The sequence below is a fragment of the Microtus pennsylvanicus genome, chromosome 9 (genome assembly GCF_037038515.1).
Source record: "Microtus pennsylvanicus isolate mMicPen1 chromosome 9, mMicPen1.hap1, whole genome shotgun sequence".
NCBI classification, from domain to species: Eukaryota; Metazoa; Chordata; class Mammalia; order Rodentia; family Cricetidae; genus Microtus; species Microtus pennsylvanicus.
The window spans coordinates 6,040,941-6,057,972 of record NC_134587.1 but is presented as its reverse complement, the minus strand read 5'-3'; the positions used below and the strand labels follow the sequence as shown (position 1 = coordinate 6,057,972).

General features: G+C 44.8%; 1 protein-coding gene across 7 annotated transcripts in view; it reads right to left on the bottom strand.

Annotated features, from left to right (window-relative positions):
* The window catches only part of Znf385b (zinc finger protein 385B), a 352,707-nt gene that overhangs the window by 245,912 nt on the left and 89,763 nt on the right, over nucleotides 1-17,032 (bottom strand). Inside the window, exon 3 of one of the 7 annotated variants that reach the window (XM_075984781.1) lies at nucleotides 2,015-2,143. The exons of 5 other annotated variants lie outside the window; for them this stretch is intronic. In XM_075984781.1, the coding sequence (XP_075840896.1) occupies nucleotides 2,015-2,143 (129 nt within the window). Of the gene's footprint in view, nucleotides 1-2,014; nucleotides 2,335-17,032 lie in introns of those variants that run through there. One more of the 7 variants, XM_075984771.1, reaches the window with a different exon arrangement.

The following is a 17,032-nucleotide window of genomic DNA, read 5'->3' as shown; positions in this document are numbered from 1 at the left end:
CAAAAACTCTAAGAAATCATTATTCTAGTTACCAAGAATAATAACAAGAACATATTATTCCCTTAAATATCTTGGTGATCTTGATCACCTCTGCTTCAAAAACTTCCCACAAGTGTTACTTTCTGACAGAAAGAAAACCCCCAGGACAACACACTGATGAGCATACATCACTTATTAGCATTCCAGGAGAGCAAACAAAAACTGTTTTTAAAATTTCAAGGTGGGGTCTTTGCAGGACAGAATCCACTTTTCAAATCTGTAATGTCTCTTCAGACCATTTCAGTCTGGTGTCTGCACTCACCCCCCTCTGAGCACGGATGTATACAACCAAGCATTGGTTGTTTACATAAAACACGAAATGAGCAAATGCTCTCCCCTCCCTGTAGCAGGGCTTTAGCATGCATTAGCAGAGAAGCCAGGAACCGTTATGATGAATTACAAAACATGGCCAGGCCCGGTAGAATAGTTTCTGCAAATGCATTGCAATGAAAGGGACAGATACTGTATGATGCAGAACATAGCTACCTCTATGTCTCATGCTATAGACGGTCCACGCTGCACCTGCCAGCCTTTTCAGATCTGTGGGTCCTGGACGAAACAGCATAAAGAACTTCAGATAAATGAGGACAGTTCCAAAGTGAAGGGATGCTGTTCCCTCCTGGGGGTCTCACTGGGCTCCCCACCTCTCCTTTTTAAATCTTGGCACACACAATCAGCTTTGGCAGAACACTGAAATCCTGGCAGTGGACCATCGAGTGACCATTACCATAAAAAGAGCTGCTAAATAAGAAACCATGTGCCCGGGATAAAACTCATTTCATGCTTTCAAAAGCACACAGTGGCTTCTAGCGAGATAGTGGTCCTGGGACTTGCTGAGACAGATTGGTGAACACAAATGCTTTGCTCCTGATGTGTCTGCTTAGCCAGGCTTTACAGAGACTGGCAGTCAATGGGGTTCCGGAGGCTTCTGAGAAGCACGCCCTTATCTCTAACTTTAAAGCTGAAATCTATAAACAGCAGCCTTAAATACACTCGGGAAGAAAAGCACAGTCACATACATGCTCAAATCCCATGTGCTATGTCAGCCTCCAATCACACAGGAACAGATTGCTCCCTGCCCCTCACACATAGCCAACACATAATAAACACGATACTGTTGGAAGACAACCCAACATTCGCACCCCCCTTTCTGGTTAGAAACAGCTTCTGGTCACATAAAATTAGAGTTGAGCAGAGCCCAAGCGATAGGACCTATCTACTAGGAGGCTGACTTTGATCCTACCTACTAGATTTCCAGTACCCCATACTGAAAATGTCATTTAACTTCCCCAGGTGAGCACCAGGGAAAGTTACATTTAAATGATAAAATATTCTCCACTTAAACGATCACATCTAATCCCTGCATGCTTCATATTGAGATACTATACATTTCCCTTCTTGGTCAGCCCACCATCCCTAGAAACCAATTACTGCAAGCTGTCCACTGCATGGCGGGTCATAACTTTTAATTATTAATAATGTCAAGCTTAACAAGGTGTCATCTCCGGTATGCAAGCCCCTGCTCTCACTCTCTCAGCTACCTTGTAAACATGATTTGTTTCCTCCTGCAAATTTCTCACGTCAAAGAATCTGCAGAACATATTTTGTTTATAGCCTTATAAATATATATATCTGAAACACATAATAACACTGCTAATTGCCTACTTCCCGTAATGATAGCAAATCGCATATCACTGACTTGTTCTGAACGTTTAAAATGCAGAGGAAGTCACCTGCTGGTAAGATGTCCTCGACACACAAGCTAGTACAGGGGGAAAAAAAGAATGCTTATCACACCCATTTAGAGAGTTACTTCCGAATAAAATGAAAGGCTGCTGCATTTGCTCTTCAAATTTCCCCTTCAGAGGTGGCAGCCCGATACAATAAACACCACAGGATTCAGAGCAGCAGAGGGGAGGATTGGCTCCTGGCATCCCAGACCCCAGCATCCAAGTTTTAGATTAAAGATGCTCACCTCTGCTAGGAAGTCCACTCCACATCCTGGAAGGGATTTCAGCAGCTTCACGAGCAACCAAGTTGGATAAACAAAACTTCCAGGATGTGGCCAGGGTGATGTACAGCGCTACCGGGACCTGGCTCCAGCCTGATTATCCGTGACAGCCTCCCGTTACATCAGTGCCGCTCCAAACCTTCCCGTTGCTGGCTTATTGCGCTCTCATTGAAAATCCTTTACGTGCTGGCAGCATCTTAGGGAAGGACGAACGCACTCTGAGCCATTTGTTAAGAAAGCAGAGCAGTTTCAATCTGGATCTCTCCGCAGGCTGAAACCAGCAGCAGCACTGTCAACTTACGAGTCGAGTGAGGTGGATTGGTGCCGAGAAACCGGCAACCTAAGCCTTCATTATCAATGCATGAAATCAGCCACTGTGATCAGATCCCAGCAAACCACCGAAAGGGTGTAATTATGAAAGCCTCCGCAGATTTAGCAACAAACCTTGTGGAATGAAGAATCGTCTTTCAAAATTGTGTGAATGTTAAAAATAGCTCTGGCTTTTCAACAATAAGCAGGGTACAGAGGAGAAATCGGTCGTCTATAGTATAAGGACTGAGCATTAAAGCTGCAAAAATCCAAACAGCTGTAGGTTCCTAGGACTTCTTCATTCACAAATCAAGTCACTAGAGCCTAGGGCAATTATGGTGAAATTTTTCCACGTATGTGACAACGTCTATTAAGAAGCAAGTTAACTATCCTTTAACTCTTAAATGTCATCAGTAAATGAAGATGACAGGAAGAAATGTACACCATTAGCTTTACTCTAAGTTATTAAACAGCAAAAAAATTAAGTTTATTCTGTGTGATGAAAAGAATAACCACGTAAGAAAGAGTATATTTTCAATGCCGTGACTTCACTTATCTTAATATGAAAAAAAAAAAGAAAAAAAGTTCATCAAATTCCTATATCCCACTTCTGGCCAACCCCAAATTTAAATTTTTACCTTCTTAGATTACTTTCCCTCTTTCGTTACTAACAAAGAGATGCAGGAGCCGGCTGATGTGGTCCTTAAGAGACATACAGTAACTCAGGAAGGGGCAATGACTCGAGATCGCAAAGCACATGTCTCTGGTGTGTGCAGGAAACGTGGAAAACGAAAAGGACACCAACCAGTCGTCCTAAATCCCCGAGATAAACAAAAGCCATTCCCAACAGGCTGTGCTCACAAAGATCACACCTAAGAGTCTGCTGGGGTGTTTCCTGCAGCTTCAGGTTCTCACTGAGTCTGCAAGGGCGGAGCAAATCCGGATGCTTGCTGTAAGGCCATAGTTTGACCTGAGCATTCGTGAGTGACTGGCCAGAGGGAGGAATGTGACTGTTTCAGGTGATGCTTTTCATGGTGTGTGCAATTGGAACACCTGCGTGTGAATGAGCACCAGCTGTCACATGCCTTTGCACGACAGCATTCTGGAGCAACATCGCACACGGCACGCCCGCTGGGGTTCCTCACTGTGTCTTTAGATAAGACTGCGAGGTAGACTCTCTTCTTGGAGACAACAGAGGCACATGCCAGTAGACACGTAAATAGCATATGTACGAATGCACAGATCTGGGCACTGTCGCCTTTTTGCAGCTATTTTGGCCCTTTAAATTTTATTTATTTTGTGAAGCTCCCCCAAGGCAACAGTCGCATAGATCAGGAGACAATAATGACACCGTGAACATCGCAGATTTCCCAGCTGTTCAGGATCCTGTTATTAATGTCTTTGTCCTCCTTCCCTTCTTCCCCACCCTCTTCTCCCACAGATACAGACACAAGTCTCATCTTATCAAAATTGCATGGAAGGCTATGCCTGAAGATGCTTCCATTATTACTGCAAGCAGGGAACCCTAGCAAGAAGATGACAGTTTAAAATGACAGGGCCGGAGAGATGGCTCAGCGGTTAGCAGCGTGTGCTGCTCCTGCAGAGGACCTGGTTTCCACTCCCAGCACCCATGTGGCGGCTCACAACTCCCTGTAAATCCAGTTCCAAGATGCCCTCTTCTGGCTTCCAAAGGTACCTGGCATACATATGATGTTCATACATAGATGGAGATATCCACACATGCACACAAAATAAAAATGAGAGAATTTAAAAAGCCTTCAATTTCTTTTCATAAAACATTAGGATGTGATGCATTCCAAATACCAAGATTTTTGTATTTTTGGAAGATGACCCTTCAGTTATACCATGAATGACTGGCGTGACATACCCTGCAAGATCTGGGGCAATAACTCCAATCAGACACGCTAACATTGCTGTAGCAAAATATGCATATTCATACGAGGCAGAATAAGTAAACATTACAATTAACCTCAGATCAGTTCGGGCCAATTTTCCCATCAGTATGAATTATGAAACTCCCTGGTTTGCGGAACTTCTTGGGTTGCAAGAATTACACAGTAAATATTGCAGATCCGTCAAAGGGTTTCTGCTTAAAAGCCCTGGCGTGGAAAGCGGTACCTAGGCAGGACTTCTCTTGCATAAGCAAAACTTGAAAGGCAGTGTTCCTTTGGCAGGACAGGCACAAAAGGGAAGACCCTAGGAAGTCTGGGGTACAAAGCAGAGCAGAAATGTGGCAATAATACAGGATGACAAAACTAGGCCATGGGACCCAAGGCAGAGAAGCCATCCCAGATTACTGCACAATAATTAAAACCGCACATCATCGTATCAACCACCCACTGGTGACTTGGTATATAAGATCTTGAGTGTGTTTGAGCGTGTGTGTTGCGCACATGTGGGTATGCACTGCACAGAAGGTCAAAGCAGGACACGGACGGTTCTCTGCTCCGCTGCACCTTGTGGCACTGAGACAGGTTCTTTCTTTCACTGACGTGGAGATGTGTGCTCTGGGCTAGGCTGGCTAGATGGCAAACGCCAGAATTTGTCCGTCTCTACCAGTGCTGTGGTTATAGGCACATGCAGCCATGCCCAGCTTTCTCCCTGGGTGCTGGGAATTTGGTCTTAGGTCCTTCAGCTTGGTGCTTACGCCCTCTTACCTACCGAGCCATCTTTTCAGCCCCACGTACTCTGAAGTCGACACACTAAAGTCAAGAAGAAATAGCAACAAGAAGAATAAGCTTTCAGGATGAGCATGGAACATGGGTTTTGTGCTTTTCTTAGTCTAGTCTCATTGTACCCACATGCAAAATATTGCACGAAATGTCACCTGTGATACTCAGAATATTTCTATCGTATTTGTGTGTGCTCTGTGCAGTACGAACTACGGAATTCTTCAAAATCACTTTCAAAAATAGTTACATTCTTCACCATAAATCTTTCCAAGAAATATGACCATGACGGTGCATTTTCTTCATGTTCTTTTTATGAGTGAACCTCCCAAATGATGTACTTTAAAAATTATTTTATTGGGCTGGAGAGATGGCTCAGTGGTTAAGAGCCCTGAATGCTTTTCCAGAGGTCTTGGGTTCAGTTCTCAGCACCCACATGGCCGCTCACAACTGTCTGTAATTCCAGTTCCAGGGGACCCAACATCCAATGCAAAACACCAATGGACATAATGTGTGTTAGTGTAATATATCTATATCTATATATCTATATCTATATCTGTATCTCTCTCTATATATATATATATTTACATGTATGGGTTTCTGCCTGCATGTGTGTCTGCACACCACATGTATGCCTAGTGTCCATGAAGCCACAAGAAAGTGTTGAATCCCCTGGGACTGGAGAGTTCTAGGTGGTTGTGAGCCACCATGTGGGTGCTGGGAACTCAACTTGGGTCCTCTGAAGAGCAATCAGTGCTCTTAAGCACTGAGCCATCTCTGCAGTTCCCCAAGTAACGTGCTGGCCCAGTCAAGCACAGCCCTTTAGCACATCAAAGCATGAACTCTGACCCTACAGAACAGCATCAGTCTCTTAGAACTCTTCCGCTTCCTAGGCTTGCTGGGGGGGGGGGGGGTTCACAGAGCACTGGGGCAGGACTGGATGTCCTTCTACTTTCTGCCCAGAGTGTGGGGCTCTAATCTTAAAGTCTAGAATGCAACCCCAGGCGTTTTACTAGGGAAAAAGAAGGCTTCATTTTCTAGAGGTCTTTTGTGTGGTGCGTGTGTGTGTTAAAAATAATTCCACAATTGTCTCTTTAGCTACCAAAGTGGTATTTTGATGGTTTGATAAAGTTTTTTAATTTGTAAAAGTAAATAGGAATACTTAAAGATGCTGGGGAACACTTAAAGCATAAAATCAAAATATCCTACCTAAAGGTCATAGTCTCTTGACACATTCATGCAGGAACAGGTGAACTTCTGGCATCTACAGGACAATAGCCTTTGGACTTTCAATGCAGGCTCCTAAGATTGTGGCCTCTGGAAATAAAGTGGACAACACAGCACGGATGCCCTTGTGCTTGGCCCCACAACATGCAACACCCAACCTGCACAGCTCCTCTGGGAGCTTCATCCGTGAAGAAATAACGTGATTCACAGTTGACCCAGACACAGCAAGGCCATACGCCGATGCCACAGGCAGCTGTGTCGTGACACAGGGCTTCCTAACTGAGGCAGCCTCCTTCCCATGATGCTGTTAAGGAATGAAAGAACATCGGTGTGCAAAGAGTCGAGTCAGCCAGAGTGGCGGGACAGCTGTCCCATGGCGGAGGGCGAACTCATCAATTTTCCATTTCCACTGAGCCTGCTACCCCCCAAGCCTTTCTTCCACGCTCCGTTTAGAAGTGATGACATTTCTTTTCAAGAAGACCTCAGTGCTTTCAGAATACCTTTGATGATCCAAAGCACTCACTACCAATGCTCTCTCTGGCCTAAGTGTTCACCCTGAGAACTGCTGCTATTTATTTTTCAAAATCTAAAAAACTAATACTTGGTGCTAGCCAGCCCTTATCTTTGGAAGGATAAAATATTCATGGAAGTTCATCGCCAAAAGCACTTCTCAAGTGGAACTTCAAACCTGAAAAAGGGCCAACCACGCCTTTTAATTCTTTTTAAATGTTTTATTTAAAATCCTCTGTGTATTTCATTCCTTGGAATTCTGCTCTTATGTAATAGGCACCTTTGTTTGCTGTTTTAACCACTTGTACAGAATATGGGGTTGCTTGATGACAATGACTTCGGATCTACCTCGCTGGTAGTTCTAAATTTGTGTTATCACCCACACTGGCCACGGCTCTCTCCCAGGGGACGTTTGCAGTGACAACTTCAGCCTGATCCTATTTCCAGATGACTCTCATTAATAAGAACCTGACTCGCAGTGCCCGCTTCAGTATGATTCTCATGTAAATGTCGCTGGGAAGGCAGATTGGAGCCATCAACAGCATCCTTGTTTGAAGGATGAATTATGTAAAATATTTCAAAATCCAAGTCCCCAGCACAGGTGAGACAGCGAGTCAGAGAGGTGTGTGACGTTCCCTGTGGTGTGTCCTCGTCCTCTGCGTTCATAGAGGTGGGAGACGATTCCTGGGTTCTCTCCTAAGGACGCACGCTAGGAGACGCTCATGCCTGTTCTCAAAGGCCAGGCCTTTGCCCTCTCAAGTTCCTTACTTCATAAAAAGATGGCATGATTGTTAAGAAAAACACATCTCTTAGAGGCCTGGGGCTAAGTCCGCTGTAACTAGCTTAGCCACCTGCCTCCCACTGAAGTGACACCAGCCCTTCTCCAGTTATCTGTCACGTTTTCATCTTGGCACCAACAAATCAAAGTTCAAAACATGGCCAGAGAGATGATTCCTCAGGTAAGAGCACTGGCTGCTCTTCCAGAGGACCTGGGTTCCATTCCCAGCACCCACAAGGTGGCTCACAGTTCCAAGGGATCTGGTGCCCTCTTCTGGCCTCTGCAGGCACTAGGCACACAAGAGGTGTAAAGACACACACGTGGACATGGATAATAAAATAATAATGATTGAAAAGGAAAAACAAAAGCGCACACTGGTATAATGCAGACCCTTAAAGACAACACTAGGAGTTGGAGGCAGGAGGTTGACGTTAGAGGTTGTCCTGGGCTATACATTGAGACTCTTGTCAAAATATTTTTAAAAGGAAAAGAAGAAGGAGGGAAGGAAGGCAAAAAAAAAATTATTTGCAGTCCTGTGTGAGTGGATTCTGTTAGTCCTGCCTGCACAGCACTCACAGAAACGTGTGTTGGCCTCTCTAACTTTCATGTTCATATCCATATTTTTTCAGTATTCCTATAGTATTTCCCCGTAAAGGAGGCAATAACAGATCATTTAAACAGCCATTTCCATTCCTGAGAAAAAGAGAACAAATCCTTCTCCTCTATCCCCAACTACACCTAACTGACTCCCTATAGATTTTGCTAATGCACATAAAAGTGCTCACAAGGTCTGTGAATACGTCCCCGCCTCTGTGTGCACAGCCACACACAACCTTCATCATTTTCTGTGGTTCCTCGCTTTCCATACTTATTAATGTTAAGTTCCACCTACATGTGGGAACAAGGCAACTCCCTCAATTTTTATAGACCTTTGGCGCCATCGTGTGGCTGTTCTGTGTCATTGCAACTTCAACTCAAGGCTTTTTTCTTCTTCTTTCTTAGGCCTGGAGAAAATGCACTTGAGAATAAATTTATCATCTTAAGTAGATATGAGATGAAAGATGAGAGATCTGTGTATTCAATCCCCAACACATACTTTAATGCTCTATCCATTGCCGTGTCTCACTCCACATGGTGTTAACAGCACTTTAAAAACTGTAGACTCATCCTGAGTCCACACTGCAGAGTTCCCTAGGGTTTTAGCATTCTTAGCTCATTCTGCCACCCGAAGTGCACAGGCCTTGCCCTCAAATTCAACTTAGAACTTCAAGGAGGCGGGAACTGGGAGATGGCTCAGTCTAGCGATAGGTAAGACGCTTGTTTACCGATCCGAGAATGCAGGGTGGACCAGCCTGCTCCTGCAATCCTAGCTTTGCTGAAGCCCAAACAGGAGGATCCCTGGGGCTTCCTGACCTGCCTGTCTAGACATCAGTGAGCTCCAGTTTCAGTGAGATACCTTGTCTCAAAAAAAAAAGTTGCAAAACAATCGAGGAATATCCTCTGGCCTCCATCAGCACATATATGCACAGCGCATGTGCGTGCGCGCGCACACACACACATGCACACAGACACGCACACGTGTGCGCGCGCACACACACACTCCAGAAAGGCAAAAGTGCCTCTTGAACGTAGGCAGGCTCATTTTCCATCTTGAGCTGCCCCATGATTGACCAGCAGCTTCATCCCTGCTCTTGCTGCCTGCCTGACAAGGCTCCCTTGTCAAAGCTATCTATGGGAGCCAGGTTCAACCTCCCCCCACAGCAGGGGCTGGTGGTCAGAATGTGCCTGGCTGCTGAGAGCACCAGCGTCCCAGACATTCATGACACCGTTGGGGTTCACCACCTGCCTGTGAGCATGCAGAGTCTGGAAGAACAACCTACCTGAGCCACAACACAGTTCTCATTTCTGACCCAGAGAATGAGGAGTAAGTGAAAATTGTACTACTTAATCTATTTTTTAAAAAAATAAGTGTTTTTAACCCTCCTGCCCATCTTTCCGAACTTCTAAGCTTCTGCTTCTTTCCAACGCTCTGTCCCGGGTCCTGCTCAGCCTTTCAGGACGGCCTGGTTCTCACTCCAGATTCTGAACTTTGCCTTTGATCGCTGGGTCACTTCCCTTGCAAGAGGAGCTTACTTTTAGCCCTAACATGTCAACCTTACATGAGGATTGGAAATTCCTTTCCAATTTGTTACAGAGGGGAGAAAAATTAACCTTTTAGTCTGTCAACACCCAGAGAGCCTGGTGTTAGATGACAAAGCACCCTGGATGCGATTCCCTCCCTGCTCCGTGGCTAATCGCGTGCAGGGAAGCACTGAGGGTAAACAGGTGCGGGGAGGCCTCGGGCTTCGCTTCGAGTCTGTGACGTCACAGGAAGTGGGCCTGCTTTCCGTAGCTCTTGTTTTCCTCAAACACACTGAGAGGAAAACATCACCAATGTCGCTCGCTTGACACAAACTTAGGGTCACCTGGAAGAGAGGCCTTCAGCTGAGGAACTGCCTAGATCGGACTGGCCTATGGCCGTGTCTATGAGGCATTTCCTTAATTGCTAATTGATACCAGCACACAGAGGTGGCTGCCCTCACGAAGCAGGTCAGCCTGGGCTGGATGAGAAGGGCAGCTGCTGAGCAAGCCGGGGGAAGCAAACCAGCAACCTTAGTTTTCACTCTGGTCTCTGCTTCAGTTCCTGCCTCCAGGTGCCGCCTTGAGAAGCCACCTTCGGCATCCCTGGATGGTGGGTGACAACCAGGTAGCCAAGTAAACTCTTTCCTCCCCCCGTGGCGTTCAGTGTTGTGTCACAGCAGCAGAAAGCCTGCTAGCACACCCACCTCACAAGCTGCCATTATTTCTGTCTTTCCAGGGTGACCGCCAGTTCTAGCACACTTCTGATCCAGTCTGGATCCGCGTCTCTGGCCACCCAACAGCAGAAGCCCTTGCTCTCATCCTTTCTCATCACTAAACATTATTTGTGGCAAAGCACTGCCTGGGGCAAGATCAGAAGTGACTCCCTGGCAAGGAACACTTTCGCATTCTGAGGAACCAGGAACCAGAGATCTCAAAGGACGCAGAACAAAGTCAATTCCTCCCACCCAAACCCCCAGGCAACATGGTTCTCCAGAGCAGGTACAAACCTCCCTTAAGGACACAGCAAAACAAAATGTAAAACGAGTATTTGTCATTCTAGCTGGCAAACATCCTGCTTCTGCCTCGAAGGACAAGGGCATCTGGGTACCAGAGTGCCAGGCTTAACTCACTGGCGGGCGGGAGATCCTGTGTGCAGCAGAAGCTGGCCCCGCTGCAGACACAGGCTCCGAATGAAGCGTCACACCTGCTCTGGGGCTCAGCTCCCACGCTAGACCCCAGCATCTGCTAGGCACGAAGTCTGAGATATCTGCCCTGCCCAATTTGTATCAATGAACGGGAGGGAGGGAGGTAAGGGCACTTCAGCGAAGAAGCAGTCAGCAGACTGCCTTGTTCTAAACACCAGCCTCGCTCTTTTCTTTCAGCGTTCAACTCAGTTGCCCTGTTATACGCGTATCTAAGATTAAAAGCTCACGTTCTGGGTGCGGCACATCCTCGACAGGTGAAATCCGGGTTCTGCCGCACAACGGTAGAGCATCATTAGGGAGGCTCTTACGATAATAAGATCCCCAGCTTCTGCTGAGAATTCCTGAATTGGTACCTTGTAGCTGGAGCCCAGACATAGGCACACTGGCAAGCTCTCCAGGTAAGGGGTCTATAACCAGCCATTCACTCGTCAACTGCTTTAAGTTCAGTACGTTCAGATCTTCAGAGAAGGAGAGTAGCGGGTGGGAGAGAGATGGTGAGGAAATCATTCCAGCACAGGCTCGGGATAGAGATGATGGCTCAGGCTTCCGCTAGGAAGGCCACCCTGCACTGACGACAACAGACCACTTACTCTACTATCTGAGATGAAAGAGTAAACTTAGCATCCATGCCAGCATGTGGCTGCTGTCACTGTTTTCACACTCTGAGAGGTAAAACAATGAAACCTCATTGTGGCACCCACATTCCCCCGATGGTAATTATGATGAACATACTTTCTTTTTTTAAAAAAAAAATGAAGATTTATTATATATACAATATTCTGTCTGTATGCCTGCCTACAGGCCACAAGTGGGCACCAGATCTCATTATAGATGGTTATGTGCTACCATGTGGTTGCTGGGAACTGAACTCAGGACCTCTGGAAGAGCAGTCAGTGCTCTTAACTGCTGAGCCATCTCTCCAGTCCTGATGAACATCTTTTAAATGCACCAATTGGTCATATTTTACTCTTCTGTGAATTTTTTCTGCTTGTATTCTTTGATTCTTTATTAAGTTTCCAGTGTTCTTTATATATTGTAGATAGTAGTCTTTTGTTTTTGAAATGTGTGGTTTTCAAATATTTTTCTTCATTTTATATTTTATAGTTTCATCATATTCATATAGTATTTCATGATGGAAAAGTTCTAAATGTTTGAATCAATCCAATTAATCAACTTTCTATTTTATGAATCATCTATTTGGTTTTAAGATGGAATTCCGCATTGCCCTACATCCCGGAGAGTCCCATTTCTTTCCTATAAGTTTTATCTTTATAATTCGCAGCTATGTCTATGACATTTTGAGGTAATACTCATTTATTTTAGGAAATACGGGCAGTTTTCTTTTTCCCTTGTCTACAGAGGAAACAAATGCCTGTGTCTCTTGTCTCCAGCCCACGGAATGGTATCAACCACATTTACAGCGGGTATTCTCACCTCAATTCATCTAATCTACTTATACCTCGGAGTCATGGCTAGAGATCTGTTTCTACGGTGACTCTAAGTCCCACCAGTTGACTTAAGATCAGGATTAAGTATCGCAGAGTCCTTCCTCCACTGGAACACTTTTTGGCATGTTTATCAAATATCAATTCAGGAGCTGTGGCGATGGCTCGCTGACTCAGAGCTTGCTGCGTAAGCATGAGGACTGAGATTGGAGCCAGTTACCCACTCAGATCTCACTGTTGCTGAACTCATCTGAAACCTCAATGTGGGGGTGGATGGGGAGAGACAAGAAGATCACGGAGTCCCATTGGCTGGCTCATCTATTGGAACTTGTAAGACCCGGGTTCATTGAGAAACCTTAACTACTCCACCCCTACTCCTCAAGCTAGTAAGATGGAAATGACGACACTCCGCGTTGACCTCCGACCTCCACGTTGCATTCAGCGGTGAGCACACATCTATGCATATTCACAAGCCCCCTCCCCTGCCACTAAATAAACAAAATCAGTTGTATGTGTATGGACTGTTTCTGGGCTCTGTATTATTTCTCACTGATTGGCATGTCTATGTAATCATCACAATCGCACTGTCTTGATTACAGCAGCTATCAGTCAGCCTTACGTGTGGGTAGAGATTCCTCCAAACATATCCTTTCAACACTGTTTCAGCTATCCCAGGGTTTGGGCTTTTTCCAGTGAATTTTAGAATGCTCTTGTCTATATTTGATACAAAATACTCATGAGATTCTAACAGTAATTTTCATAAGCATACAGATGAGTTTAGGGAGAGTTGACTTCTAATATATGTGGAGTATTCTAATCCATGAACATAGTATATGCCTCCATCTGTTAATGTCTTTGGGCTCTTTCTTCAATATTTTATAATTTTGAGTATACAAAATCTATATACGCTTTTAAAAGATTTATCTGAGCATTTTATTTTACTATTATTATCAACAGTACTGTTGTTTTTCTAAAAATTGGCTTCTACACATTCATTTTTGGTCTACAGCTCCATGGTTTTGTATGTTGATTCTTATATAACTCTGATGAATTCATATATTGGTTGTAACAGCCCTGTTACAGATTCTCTGGGACTTTACACCTGTCATCATGTCGTCTATGAAGGAGACTGATCTTCTGTTCCTCCTGTCCTCTCTAAGGCCCCCTGTCTATGTTCTTGTTTTATTTCAGAGCTCAGGACTCCCACGACTGCATGATGAATAAGAGGTATTGAAGTAAAATATTTATTCTGTTCCATATTACAGGGCTTAAACCTACAATCTTTTAACATCAAGCTGTAGACATTTTGTAGATTATCTCTATTAAATTTAGATAATTATCCTCTATTCATGCTAATGGGTATTGGAATTTATCTAATAGTGTCCAAGAAAAACAATGCATCAATTACTATAATCACATGAGTTTTCTTTGTTGACATATTGAAATATCTTGATTGATTTTTAGTATGTTGACCTAACTTTATTTACATACCTCAAAACTCCTTGATCATATTTTTATTCATTTCTGAATTAAAATTGTTTATATTTTGAGAAGTTTCGATTCTAGATGCATAGGTGATAGTTCTCTTTCTTCTATTATTTTTGTCTCCTTTTGGTATCAGTGTGATACTGGCCACATAAAGGACATGACAAAACGTTTCTTCCTCCTGTCTTTTCTGGAAGAGATTCTGTAAACTTGATATTAATTTCCCTTCAAACACTCAGTAGAACTGCCTGTGGGTTCCAATACCATGCTACAAATCCCAACACTGTGAGGCCGACATAAAGGAGCAGCAGCCACTTCCTAAAGTAATAGTTATCAAGCAGGACATCATTATGACTCCATCTTTCTCCTTTGAACAAGAAACGGTTACCAGCCCTACGAATGTATGAGCAGCGAGAGCAACTAGGGCTGTACATAACACACTCAGAGGCTTGAGCAACCTCAGTTCTCCGCATCAAGTCTGCAGTCAAGGTGTCTGCTGTGGGGCGGCCGCTTCTCTGTGCTCTGGGGAGTGTCTGCTTCAGGCTCGAGTTACAGTTAGTCATTTTCTCCTGCGTCTTCTCACACTCTCCTCTCCAGAGACGCATGTCCCTGGATCTCAGTCCCTTTCTTTAAGGTAGCAAATGATTTTTAATTTGAAAGGAATTAAAGGCTTTGTTTTCGCTCAATTATTTCTATAAAGACTGTGCCTCCACACAGTGCCCTATTTTAAGAGCTCGGACTCCAGTACACGAGCTGCACATTATTGTTGTTTCTTTGCTGATTTTGTTTTGCTTTTGGGGTGGGGAACAAATTTCAATCATCAGACTCTCTGAAGTTAAGCAATAATGAACACAAAAACAGAAATACCGGCATTTTGTTCCTTGAGTTCATGCTCTGTTCTTGAAACTGCCAGCCTCCTTATGCTACCTGAACAAGAAAGAGAAGCCCCATCCCTCTAAGCCTGTTTTCTACCTGTCGAGGTTCCAGGACTTCCCGATTTTTACGATGAACTCTGGCTCTGTTATCAAGCCCCCTGAATTGGAACTTAGGAGAGTGGAGGGTAGAGTTTTATTAGGACTACAGCAGGCAGGAAAACACAGAGACACATATAGATGAGGAAATGGTGTGAGCGGCTCCCAGCTGAGGGCAAGCTGGAGACACCGCTATCTCACAAGGGACCCCTGGTGACCAAGTACCTACTTGGGGAGCCCAGCTGTGACGCGTAGACACAGCAAGGACAGCAGGCACTGACCAAGGAGAGCACTACCACTTTGGCAAGACCAAGGGGAGGTCACCACCATGCCTTCAGCCTCACCATGTCCCCATCTCCTGAGCTAAATGGCAGGTGGAGGTGGAGCAGGGTGATAGTGGCTATGTCTAGCTCTACTCTAAATTCCAGGGGTCATGGAGCTAAATCTTCACTGAGATCAATGAGATGGAAGTTTTATGAACAGAACGCAATCATCCTCGTCAGAGAGTCCTGGACAAACAAGTGAAGGTGAGGAGCTATGGATAGAGACCAGCGTTGAGGGAGCAACCGCCTCGCAGGAAATGCACTGTGACCAACCAAAACAGAGGAAAGTGAGTGGGGAAAAATGGCCTGAGGTCAGGCTTGGTCCTCATTGAGTTAAGAGGCTGAGAACATTAAAAAATGTACATATGCCATCCAGCATCCTACGACAGAAACCCACCCCTGTCATCAGGTGGCGCACGCCTTTAATCCCAGCACTCAGGAGGCAGAGGGAGACGGATCTCTGTAAGTTCAAAACCATCCTGGGCTACTGAGCGAGTTCTAAAACAGTTAGAGCTGTTACATCGAGAAATCCTGTCTTGAAAACCCAACAAAAAAAAAAAAAACAAAGAAGAAACTATATAATTTAAATTACTAAGGTAACTATAGACATTCGGACTGAGATGTAATCCAAACCATTTCTCGGGTTATTTGCTTTCTAACTGAGATATCAATTTTTAGCCTGACAATAACATATTCTTAACGTGAAAAATAATGCATATACATGCTTCTGTGAACAATTATAATTGCCAGTGTAATAAATAAGTAGAAATGGGATGTGATTTTTCACAGTCATAAGCGTGTGTCTTATATCATGGTGTGATAAACACAGATTAAGGGAATTAGTTTAATGAAGTTAAACTTGTTTTACTAGGCAAAGCCATGGTTGCATTTAGCTTTAAATACAAAAGTTGTCTTATTGGCCGCACACATTCATTTCCAGCTGTGGTCAGGGTTCAGCAAACAAAATTAATGTACCAACAACTGACATTCCTGCATTGCCTCATGTATGCCGAAGCCATGTAACCAACAAACAACTGTCAGATGGGTTTGAGAGCCCTTCTACCTCTTGTAGGGGGGATTTGCTCTATTTTCGAGACAGGATTTCTCTGTGTATGTAGCTTTGGAGCCTGTTCTGGAACTAGCTCTTGTAGACCAGGCTGGCCTCAAAGTTACTGAGATCCCCCTGCCTCTGCCTCTTGAGAGCTGGAATTAAAGGTGTGCACCACCACCACCCAGCTCAAGGGGGGGGGGTGGTCTTTTACGGCCAAAGAAGAAACCCAATTTGAGTGGAAACCTTCTCTAGAGAAACCAGTAAAACTCAATTCTCATTAGTTCTGTCGGAGGAGGCCAGCACTGAGCAGTGCTGTGGAGGAGGAGAGGTTGTCCAAGGATAAGGTGGAGGGTTTGAAAGGCAAGCCAAACGCGAGAGATGTAAGCTCTCCTCCTGGCGGAAGGGCGAGAGGTGGGAACTCAGAGGAGAGGCTTGCTGGCTGGCTGAGGCGCTGGTTCCAGCTGTCAGCTCCAACACAGCGCCGAGGGCAGCCCTCCAAAAGAGTAAGACAAGCCACGGGTGCTAGATTAATGCTTGCTGACGGGATGTAGGTTGTTATAAATAAAGGCTGTGGCTTTTTAGATGCCCTCAGGTAGGATGCCGACCAGTAGAAAGCAGATGAAGAAAGCCTCATTCTAAGGGAGGAAGTAATGGTTACCACCGATCAGTTTTAAACACAATTTCAAAAGCTCACCCAGTATGGGGAAAGAGTAAGTCCATGGTCCAATGTACCAGTGTGTGTGCACGTGTGTATGTGTGTGCATGCGTGTGTGTATGCATGCGTGTGTGTGCACGTGTGTGTGTGGGGGGTAAATTCTCTCAGGGTGAACAAACATATTCCCAGATTTCACCTCTAGATTTCAGCCT